At 40.1% G+C, this 12,140-nt stretch overlaps 1 protein-coding gene across 1 annotated transcript in view; it reads right to left on the reverse strand.

Moving 5' to 3' along the window:
- The window catches only part of CORIN (corin, serine peptidase), a 135,946-nt gene that overhangs the window by 50,480 nt on the left and 73,326 nt on the right, over positions 1-12,140 (reverse strand). The window contains exons 5-8 of the mRNA XM_012639932.1: positions 9,544-9,657; positions 3,295-3,402; positions 2,501-2,611; positions 1,684-1,800 (exon numbers count right to left, since the gene is read on the reverse strand). Coding sequence (XP_012495386.1) covers positions 1,684-1,800; positions 2,501-2,611; positions 3,295-3,402; positions 9,544-9,657 — 450 coding nt within the window. The remainder of the gene's footprint in view (positions 1-1,683; positions 1,801-2,500; positions 2,612-3,294; positions 3,403-9,543; positions 9,658-12,140) is intronic.

The following is a 12,140-nucleotide window of genomic DNA, read 5'->3' on the forward strand; positions in this document are numbered from 1 at the left end:
TTGCCACTGAACTTCCAGTGGGTGACCACATATTACCATTATAACGCACATTTTTAATTTATTAGAGTAAATAATATAAAGATACTAAAATTTTACTGTTTGTCCATTTTATCATATGACTTTCTTATATCTCTCACGTGTAAGGAAATAATCTACTAATCCTGCCATTTCATAGTGAAGAATTCAAAACTATTTTAGAGTTGAATTATGTAAAAAGAAAAAAGCAATTTAATCCAAAGGGAGGTAGCTGGTTGATATGCACACTATAACTCATGCTCAATAAAGGCTTTCCTTCTGAATTTCAAAATTGTTAAAACAAAGCACTCTTTGTATGTTATTTTTATGTAATGAGTCTTTGATTTAAAAGCTCTCCCCTTTTGGTCTTGGATGCTTTTCCATAAAAGTTATTCTAATGATCAAATTCATTACCGGCCCAGCACAGTGGCTCATGCCTATAATCCTAGCACTTTGGGAGGCCAAGGTAGAAGGATTGCTTGATGCTAAAAGTTTGAGACTAGCCTGGGCAACACAGTAAGACCCCATCTCTACAAAAAATTATTTTAAAAAATCAGGCAGGTGTGGTGACTTGTGCCTGTAGTCCCAGCTACTTGGGAGGCTGAGGCAGGAGGATTGCTTGAGCCCAGGAGTTTGAGGCTGCAGTGAGCTATGATTGCACGGCTGCACTCCAGCCTGGGTGACAGTGAGACCCTGTCTCCTAAAAAGAATATCCATTAAGACAAAACTAATTTATCTACAGGTGACAAGCCTCATTAGCTGATTGTGAATACACACAGCCCAAGAGATGCCCTAACATAACAGCCATGTGATAATAGCTAAAATTTATTGAGTTCTCAGCATGTGCCAACCCTGTGAAGTAGTTATTGTTATTCTGGGTTTATAGACACAGACACTGAGACGTAGAGGGGTTGAGTACCTTGCTGAAAGTCACCAGATAGCAAGTAACAGAGTCAAGCCTGACCCAGGCAGCAGGAAAACAACCACATTCCTAACAACCAGGCTGTGTCTCTGTAACATAAACAAATGTGATTTAAGTCTAGGGATGTTCTTGCCAGGCCCACACAGAGTGGCTTCCACACAAACTGTAATGGAAAACAACCAGCGTAGAACTTTCTCTTCTGACAGAATAGGCATATTTAAAAACCAACTTATTTGATTTACTTTTTCTTTTTGAAATTCACACACAGATATCAGACTCCTTTTATAGTACATTTAAGTATTAATATATTGCTTGGTCATGTGAGGCATTCAACTGCTCCTCTAAGCATGGTTTTTAGGAAACCATTACCTTTAATTTCAGAAGCCAAGTCCTCCTAACTGGAATTCAATATCACTTAATGGAATGCTACACACTAAACTTTTCTCTTTATTGCAGCTTTCCGTATAAAACAGTTACCTGAATCCGACCATGCAGTTTCGGTGTTTCACCTCCAACCTTTACCCTAAGCATGGTTTTCCAGGATAAGTTGCTTGAGAATTATATTTAGCACAAGAAAGGGTTTCCTGGCTAACTGGGACCATGAGGACCAACGTGTCAGGCAATCTGGAATTATTAATGTGGGAGTCCTACTAAAGCATCAGGTAACTTCGAACATTTTGCTTTCTTTCCAAGGAAAGGCCCACCATTATAATAGGAACGTTCCAGAAGCAGCAGGCCGCACTCACTGTCACTGCAGTTGTCCTCGTCACTCCCATCCTTACAGTCCTCGTCTCCGTCACACAGGAAAGTGCTGGGGATACACTGTCCGTTCCTGCATTCCACCAGCCCCTGGCTGTGACAGGCTAGGAAAGACCAGAATGACAGTCACTCTATCAACTCTTCTTGCAGCCTGCACGTCACATAAACCATACCTGTTTACCAGCCACCCCCAAGAAATAAAGTGTTCTATTCAATCATTTTTGTTTTTCCCTGCTAGGTATACTGTATTTTTAGGGGGGAAAAAAAGAGTTAATAGCCATACTTGTTATTAATTTGGTATTCACTCAGAAACAAAACCCACTATAAAATTATAATTATTATCACACACTGCCTCTGTAGCTGTATGAACATTAAAGGCTCTCTTCTCTCCGGCAATTCTCCCCATGTACTCCCGCAGATGGTCCCTGAGAACATAGCTGGAGGCTCCTACAGGGAAGCTCAGCTACTCGCATATTGTTTCCAGAAGAAAGGCCCCCAGTCTCTGGAAAGAGTATCACCTCCGACGAAGTTACAGAAGCATTAAGGAGACACATGGAGCCATGAGAGAGAAAACAGACACCCACGTGGCCAGATCGGCCAAATTAAGCTTGGAGTTTTGGGGAGAGGGGTGTGGAAGGCAGACACACTCGTTGTTGCCGCCTTCACACCACCCAGTTAGGCTAGAACCAAAGTATAAGAATCTCTCCCTCGGAATGCTGTTTAGAAAGTGAATCTTAAATGTAGTCCTCAACCCTATGGCCGGCCTAACAAAATAAGCAAAACGAAAATCCTCAGGGTACTCACAGCAGTTGACCTCGTCGGACTTATCCACACAGTCATGGTCACCGTCACAGACCCATTCCACGGCGATGCAGCGCCCGTCCCCGCAGCGGTGTTCCTTCGTGGGATTGCAATCTGGGGAGAACAAGAGACTCATGAGGATGCAGAGAGCCGGCACGACAACCCCGCAGGAGAGCATGGCGCCCAGCCCCAGGGCCGGGCCGGTTCCAATTGTTCCGGTACCTCCAGTGACATTTCTATGATGGGTCTTGGCACAATTAAAGTGCTGCCTTCTCTGTTCACATGACAAAGTGCAAAAACAAATAACAAAAATGCCACTTCCTACCACAGTCTGTGCCCCACTGAGCACCATCACCACGGGGCGAGACACGTCTGTTTTCCAGGTGAAAAACTCTACACGGCTCTCCCAGGACCCATCGCATGTTCCATTGTTGTTTTCTTTCATTTTCTTTAGTCTTTGTTTACTTTCCTCATGAAAAATTCATGATTTCTACACTAACTCAAACGTAACTGAGATTCGTGTTTCACAATGTATACAGCTGATCTGGTGATGTATCTGCGACAGCTCTTTTGTGTTTCTAAGAATCGTAACTTACCTCTCTCTGGCAAACTGGGAAGGGCAGCATCTCCTTATGTCATCTCTCCTGATGCTGAGCTTAAGTTTTTTATTGAGCTATCTTAATATATACCTCATATTGGAAAGAACTGCTGGGTAAGCAGTGCAGTGAGCTGCAAGTTCTTGATTATAGATTTCTGTGATTTTCAATCAAAACCATTAGGGACACGGCGCTACTTACCACAGTTTTGCTCGTCGCTCAGGTCCCCACAGTCGTCATATCCGTCACACACGAGGCTGGGATTAAGGCACTTGCCTGTGTGACACTGAAACAGATTCTCACTGCAGTCTGCAAATAGGAGAAGCCACCAATGTGTCATCGGAACAGCACAGAGTGTCACAGTAGCACCTTGTCTAATAAAAGCCTGTCGTGGAAGGGAAACCGTAACGGTAACCTGGCCCACACCTGTTTGACAGGTGAGGAGACTGGCACGGAGAGATCCAATGGCTTGCTCAAGGTCACCTAACAAGTACTGTGCAGCCAGGACTAGGACCTTCTGGCTCCCAAGCCAATTGCTTTGAGCACTTGCTGAACATTTTTCTCTGATTTCCACTTTATGCCGCCTGAAAGCTCCCTGATAGTCAAAGATAGAAAAGACATTTCTCAATTCATCATACTAAGAGTTCCTAAGCAAATTCCTGTTCACACAGAACAAATAACCTCCATAGGGGGTGAGTGGTTCTTTCCTAAAAATGTTTCCTTTAGAGCGGAAGCCTAGTTTTGTCAATGGTAAGCATAAATATATAATGGAGACAATAAGTCATTTAGATTATAGAGTTGTTTCCTTTCATGTAAATTTTATTGCTTAAGTTAATTGAATGTTTCATAACAAGATCCTCAAATAGACACGTACTGTCCTAAGGTTATGATAGCAAGATGCGAATAAATGAGGTCATCTCAGGAAGCTTATAGTTTCATGTTGAACTAAACAATATGCAGGGACACAGTTTCTCAATTTTAATAAGATACGGTCTTGAACATGGGTAAAGCAGAACTACTATGCTGGTTCTGCCATCAAGTAGCTGTGGGACTTCTAGTGCGTTCGTCCAACTCTAGGAGTCTGTGAACTGATTTATGGAATTGTGGTAAAATCAGCCACTTAATAGGGTTTGAGAGAAGAATTTAATAAAATAATGTGTGTAAGATGCCAAGACAATTCCACAGGAAAAGAATGTTCTTTTCAATAAATGGTGTTGGGATGATTAGAATATTAAATATGCAAAAACCAATCTCTCACCTTCACCTCAAATCATACACAAAAATTAATTCAAAATGGGCCACAGACTTAAATGTAAGTGTGAAAATTATGAAACTTCTAGATGAAAATATAGGGAAAAAAATCTTTGTGACCTTGGGTTATGCAAAGAATTCTTATATATGACACCAAAAGCACAATAAAAATATTAATAAATGAGCTTCATGAAAATTAAAAATATTTGATTCAAAAGATATTAAGAAAATGAAAAGGCACATACTGAAAAAAATATTTGCAAATCATATGTATCATAAAAGACTTATACTGGAGTACATATAGAACTTTTACACTCAATAATAAAACACCAAACAACTCAATTACAAATATTCATCAATAGAAAGTCTTTGTGGGAGACATACCAATGACTAATAAGCACATGAAAAGGTCTTCAACGTGATTAGTCATTAAGGAAAGGCAAATTAAAACCACAAGAAGATACTACTACACATCCCCTAAAGTAGCTACAATTAAAAAGATGGATAATACCAAGTTTTGCAAGGATTTTGGGAAACTGAAACTCTTATGTATCTCTGGTGAGAATATAAAATAGTAATGCCACTTTGGAAAACAGTTTAGCAGCTTCTTATGAAGGTAACTATGAACCTTACCATTCAATTAATTAAAGAATTCCACTCTTAGGGATCCACCCAAGAGAAGTTAAGCGTATATCAACTCAAAGATTTGTATATGGATGTTTACAGCAGCATTATTCATAATAGCCAAAAACTGGAAAAACTGTAAACACTCACCAACTGGTAAATGAAACAAAATGTAATATAGCCATACAATGGAATACTATCCAATAATTAAAAGGATCCAATACTGATATATATGACAGTACTGATGAATCTCAAAAATGTTATGCTAAGTGAAAGAAACCAGATACAAAGACTACATATTATACGACCCATTTATGAATTTCCTTGAAAAAGCACATTTATAGAGACAGAAATCAGAGCAGTGGTTACTCTTGGCTGGAGGGTTGGGATTGGGGATTGATTGCAAATGTGTGGAAGGGAAATTCTGGGGAAAATGCAAAAGTTCAAGAACTGGATTGTGGTGATGTTTGCACCATTCTATAAAGTTGCTAAAAATCAATAGGTAAAATTTATGGTTTGTAACTTATACCTTAATAAAGCTATAAAAATGATTAAAATTAATATATGTCAAGAGACCTGCATTTAATAGAAACTAGATGTCTTAAATATGTTATCTTTTATCCCTTACTTAAAGTAATTTAAGTGCAAAAATTAGGCTGCTTACAGTGGAGAAGGATTGTGGAAGATGGACAGGATTTCAGGAGGGTGGATGTAATGAAAAGTTCAGCATGTTTCATGGAGAGGAAATAGCAAGGACAAAGGAAAGAGGTGGAAAATGGGGGCACATTTGAAGGTCTGCTTTGGTTGATGAGGACCAGAAATCCAGTGATCAATAGTCCAGTCTCCTGACTTCCAGCTGACTGTTCCTCCTCAAGCAGAAGTCTGTATCTCATGCAACTGGTGGTGGACACCTCTTTACTATAAACATCCCACACTTGGTGACCATTCATTATCAAAAGTCTTTGGCATTGATCAGTTAAACTGTTAGCCACATCAAAATATCATACTTCTATATACATGAATCATAAATTTCTATTTCAGGAAAGCAATCTTCTAAAAAGAAAAAAAAAACCTTAAAAACTTAGACTCACATCATTTCAGGAGTGGCATGGGCCCTAGAGACCACCTAATTCGAGGTCTTCATTAAGAAGGTGTGTATGTGTACAGACACAAACACACACACAAGCGTACGCATATCCTCACACTTACACAAATGCGGAACTTTGCAAGTACTTTTTGTTTTTTTACTCCCTCCAGTCGGAATAATTCTTGAATGGGGACAACCATCTTAAGGGAAAATATGACAACTATTAGCAAGAAGAGGTCCCAGTTATCACCTTGACAGCACTATTTTCTTCCATTCAGCAGAGGGCGCTATCTCCCCACCCTGCACCCCACCGCTGATCACCGAACACAGTGCCTGAGTCTGAGAGAGACTCTGCCTTCAGGTGTCCTGAGGGCAGACTTGGGGAATTCGTGCATCAAGATATATACATTTCCTTGCGAAATTTAAAAAGTCTTTTTGATTTTTGTTTTAATATAAATTACTCTTGTGGGAAGTTTTGAATCAGTATGTTAGAATCAGCAATAACGAGGGGAAAAGGCTTCTCACCTTGACCATGGAGGGGGAGTGGAGAATGCCTCTGCAGATTTTAAACTATGTGAGTTAATTTCTTTTTACGCAGTACGCATTGTTTTGTTTTGTTTTTTTTTTTTTTTGATGGACTCCTGAGGAATCAAATACTCCTTTCAGAATCTGATTAACCTGAGATCACACCAAAAACTTCCAAAGGTTTATGTGTCCTCTGGGAGACCCATTCTGGACCCCTGGCAATTCACACTGAAATATTTCATTGGCGATATTTTAAAATTTGATATCCTCACTTATTAAACTGTTTGATAAATGGAGAGGACTCAGATTTTTTTTTAAATCCTCATTATTCACACAGGTGCAGAGTCCAACTTTCCACTGTTATGACTTGCCTGGTTAGAGCCATTTTCAGAAGTGAGATACAAAATTAGCTGCGTTTGGAAAACAACTTGTTGCTTTCCTAAGGTCTGTGTAATTAGTAAATACACAAAACCTTAACCAGAGGCATTGCACAGCCAGAAACACATAGCAAATAGCAAAGATCACAGTGTCTCCTTTTATTGGAATTAATGTTTATCTAAACTGAAAAGAGATGTTGTCAGCTCAATTTGGGGCCAAGAAATCAAAATTTTGAAAAGCCGTTTGCTGCAATTTTTTTGCTCAGTACAAGCAAAATTTTGCATGACCTTAAGGTAGGTGTTTTTCCAGATACAGCTTTTCATTTTCTTAAGGAGAGCTTGATACAAAAATGTTTCTTCTGAAGTTCCTGCGTGTTAATATTTATTTTAGTTTGGTATCTCATATACATAGTATTAACTTTCGTCCCTCAAAATTGTCATGAAGTTAAAGCAGAAAGCTAAGAAACAGAAAGCTTTTGTTTATCAACGGCTTCCTTCAATTTGCTCAGTCTCTATAACACAAATGTGCTGCCTCAACTCAAGATGCAAGTACGGATGCTCAGTTCTCACCCATAGAATGTTAAAGATGGAAAGGACCGAAGATCATTGAATCAGACCCTCTCACTTTGAGATGACCAAGGTGTTAAATGGTCTGTCCACCATTGCTCAGCTCTTTAACAGCAAGAGCTGTGAGTCAATAACCAGGCTTATTGCCTCCCTTGGTTCTTTCTACTATTGGCGTCTAGCTCTAGAGGAGGGTTTCTCAACTGCAGTACTATTGACCTTTTGGACTGAGTAATTCTTTGCTGTTGGCGGCTGCCCCGTGCACTGAAGTATGTTTGGCAGCATCTCTGGCCTCTACCCACTAGATGCCAGTAGCGCCTCCCCCAGCCCCACCATTGTGAAAATAAAAAATGTCTCCATGCATTGCAAAATGTCACTAGATAGTTGAAAACTACTGTTCTAGAGTATACAATCATCACAAGAGTGCAAGGCCTAGCTTTAATTCCATCTTTTCCATCATCTCTCTTCACACCAACCCAGCTGCTAGTAATCCTACTCTTCACTTGAAGAACTCACTGCTGCTACTTTTTTGTGTGTGGGACATATACAAAATGGAGTACTACATAGCCATCAAAAAGACTGAAATCCTGTCATTTGCAACAACATGGGTGGTAATGGAGAACATTATGTTAAGTGAAGTAAGCCAAGCACAGAAACACAAATCTTACATGTTCTCACTCACATGTGGGAGCTAACTATTGCATCAATTTTGTTTGGCTTTGTGACATCTCTCGTGTTATATTGTTAATGGCCAACAAACATAGGAAAAAATGCTCAACATCTCTAATCATCAGGGAAATGCAAATCAAAACCACAATGAGATATCACTTAACTCGAGTGGAATGGTCTTTATCAAAAAGTCCCAAAACAATAAATGTTGGCATGGATGCAGAGAGATAGGAACACTCATACACTGCTGGTGGGACTGCAAGCTAGTACAACCTCTGTGGAAAGCAATATGGAGATACCCCAAAGAGCTACAAGTAGAACTACAATTTGACCCAGCAATCCCATTACTGGGCATCTACTCAAAGGAAAAAAAGACATTTTATAAAAAGGACATCTGCACTAGAATGCTTATAGCAGCACAATTCACAATTGCAAAGATGTGGAAACAACCCAAGTGTCCATCAATACATGAGTGGGTTAATAAAATGTGGTATATGTATACCATGGAGCTCTACTCAGCCACAAAAAACAACGGTGATCTAGCATCTCCTGTATTATCCTGGACGGAGCTGGAGCCCATTCTACTAAGTGAAATATCACCAGAATGGAAAAGCAAGCACCACATGTTCTCACCATCAAATTGGTATTAATTGATCAACACTTACGTGCACATATAGTAGTAATATTCATCGGGTGTTGGGCAGGTGGGGAAGGAGGGGATGGGTATATTCACATCTAATGGGTGCGGTGCGCACCATCTGGGGGATGGACACGCTTGAAGCTCTGACTCGGGTGGGGCAAAGGCAATATATGTAAGCTAAATATTTGTACCCCTGTAATATGCTGAAATTAAAAAAGTACAATTATATCCCAACATTAGGGTGACCATAAAAAAAAAAAAATAAAAGAGGCTTTGTAGTTACTGTGTTATTGATGTTAAAAATCATTAGGGTGAAAATTTTTCCTCTGAAAATATCCTGTTTAAAAAACACTGACCTTTATACTCATAAAGCTTTCAAAACAAAAACAAAAATCCTCACCCAAACAAAATAAACCAAAAGCCTTCTCCCGATTTTAGGGCACTTCACGCTGAAACACTTCAATCCCTGATCTGTTCCAGTGCAGATCTGTGTTCAGCTCCTAACAAGCCAGGCCTTTGAAAGGCGTGCAAACACGCAGCTGTCACCCGCGGGCAAGATAAACACGTTTGCTCACTTTGGAAGGGCAAACCAAAAGCAGTCTACGCAAACTCCGGGTGGTTGTCGGGATTTCACAACGAAATAGTTCTGGTTTCTAGGCCCCTGAATGGAACCCCCGTCCACCCAGACGAACCCCAAACAGCCGGTCACGTACTGCAACGAGCCTCATCGCTCCAGTCGTCACAGTCATTGTAGCCGTTGCACTGCAGTTTCCTGGGGACGCAGAGCCCGCTGGCACACAGAAAGCTGTCACCCCCTCCACAGAGCACTGGGGAAAAAAGGGCATAAAAACAGTATCAGAATAAGGTTGTTTTTTTCTTTTATCATTAGGACAAAGAAGTAAGCATTAGGAAACCTTCGTTGCTATTTGACAGATTTGCTTCCAAATTTCCAGTTTCATAGTCACCAATTTTTCTTCAGCATTTTAGAGCGTTAATCGTGAAATTACCTAGGAATGATACAAAGAGCGCTTATGTGAGAACAGAAGGAAATTCTCCAGGGGCTTGCAGAGTGAAGCGTCAGTGATCAGAGCACAAGAGCAGCCTCATCGATTGCACCATTTTCCATAAATTTCCCCACTTACACATACCCAACGGGAATATTTTTCTTAACAATTGAAAATCACGTCAAAGTAAAGTGCTATTAATTGAACAAACATAAAAATAAGTCTCTCCTTCTAAAATGCTATAATACTCTATAGAACAGGGAAAGTTACAGTAAAAAATAGAATCAACCAATTGATGTGTGCTGGAACACAAGTATACAGACCCGGTGTCCTGTATCTGACATGTATTTACTCGCCTAAATGAAAATGTCAGAGTCTATTTTGGCATAAAGAATCTGAAATGACATTAGCTAATAAAATTTTCATTTTTTTTTTCCTTAGCACAGTTACATTTAGGTATTTTTTGCTTTTAGTATTTTGGTGTTCTTTTCCTTCTCAAAATTCAACAAATATTCAATTGCTTCAAAATTATAGTAGGCAATAAAGAGAGAAGCAAGAAGGAGGCAAAGCAGGAGAGAGGGCTGAGCCGCGGTAGGGCTCTGCAGGCCCGTGAGACGGCTCTGAAACTTTAACAAAGAAGAGTCAGAGTCGTTACAACACTTTGAGTACAGAGTGGCATGATCTGACTTAAGCTCTTAAAGGATCGCTCTGCCTATCGTGCTGGAAACAGGGACAAGCGAAGAAGTCGGGACACCAGTCAGGAGGCTAATTATTGAAATAATGCAACAAGAGACGATGGAGGATTGGAGCTTGCAGCAGGGAGGTGCCAAGATGTGACGGATGCTGGAGGTACAGTCATGTACCACATAATGACGTTTGGTCAACAATGGACCGCATGTATGATGGTGATCCCCTAAGATTACAAACCCATATTTTTACTGTGCCTTTTCTATGTTTAGGTATGTTTAGCTACACAAATACTTACCACTGTGTTGCAACTGCCTACAGCATTCAGTACAGTAACATGCTGTACAGGTTTACAGCCCCGAAGCCATAGGCCATACCAGGTAGCCCAGGTGGGTAATGAGCCACAACACCCCGGTGTGTGCAAACGCACTCCATGATGTTTGCACAATGACGAAAGCACCCAACTCCGCATTTTTCAGAACGTATCGTGTCATTAGGCAACGATGAATGTACGAAGTTCTGACTACAGGTTGGCTCAGGTCAAATACACAATGACCACTTTTGAAGATACAGGAGCTTGGAAAATTGCAAAATTTCCATTGAAAATCAAAAATCATGATCAAGAATAAATTTACAATCTAAAAAGGAAATCAATCTATGTCTCTCTGTTCCTCTAATTCCATCATGAAAATGTGGCTTCTCCAGAAGTATCTTATCTTCTAAGCTGAGAAATGCTTCGCACTCTGTTTTTAGACATCTGTTAAACACAGGGCACTATGCTAGTCACTGCTAACAGCACTGACGCCCATCAGAACGACAGTCTGCTAAAAAAAAAAAAAAAAAACCAAAACCTATTTCATTCTGGCTCACATAATTTACATTAGCAAAAGATACTAATTTGTTTGCCTACTGTCTTTCTCTCTCCCTTCTAGAATGTAATCTCCTTGAGGGAAGGCACTTCATCAGTTTTTCTTACTGCTGTGCACGAGTCTAGAACAGAACTGAGACGTGATAGAAGCAAATCAAATACCTACTGAATGACTAAATGAAGACTGAGAACGTGAGGAGTCTATACGGCAGGACTACACATTGTTCTTATTTCCTGACCTTCCATATTCAAAGGCAATAAGTATCTTACAATTTTATTCTTTTCCTGGCTAAGGGAATAAACTGCTGTTGCAACATAAAAATCCCTCCGTGTTATAGTGGGATGTTCACTCAAACCTGCAGATAGACACGTCTGGTTTCTGAGCAGGATTTGCTCTTATGGTAGGACAATGAGTAAAAAAGGCATTTCTACCAAAAATAATCTTCCCCACCAGCCCGTGATGATGTGTCTAATATTCCAACCCTGATGCTTACACCACATTACCCATACTTTGGGTTAAAATGGTACATTTTAGAAGAACTCTAGGATACCAAGCCAAGGGACTTGGGGGCCACAGCCTGGGTTAAAGGGGTGTGTTCGGTTCCCCACCCCATTTCAACCAGAGAGCTTTACTGTTGTCTGCTTTATGTTAAATACGTTTGAGTCCTTGAAAAATTTCCTTTGAAAACGGACTTTTGCCATCAAAAACGAGTTTGAAAACCCCTTCGCCATTAAGGTTTTAAACGTTCAG

The sequence above is a fragment of the Propithecus coquereli genome, unplaced genomic scaffold (genome assembly GCF_000956105.1).
Source record: "Propithecus coquereli isolate 6110/MARCELLA unplaced genomic scaffold, Pcoq_1.0 Scaffold143, whole genome shotgun sequence".
Taxonomy (NCBI): domain Eukaryota; kingdom Metazoa; phylum Chordata; class Mammalia; order Primates; family Indriidae; genus Propithecus; species Propithecus coquereli.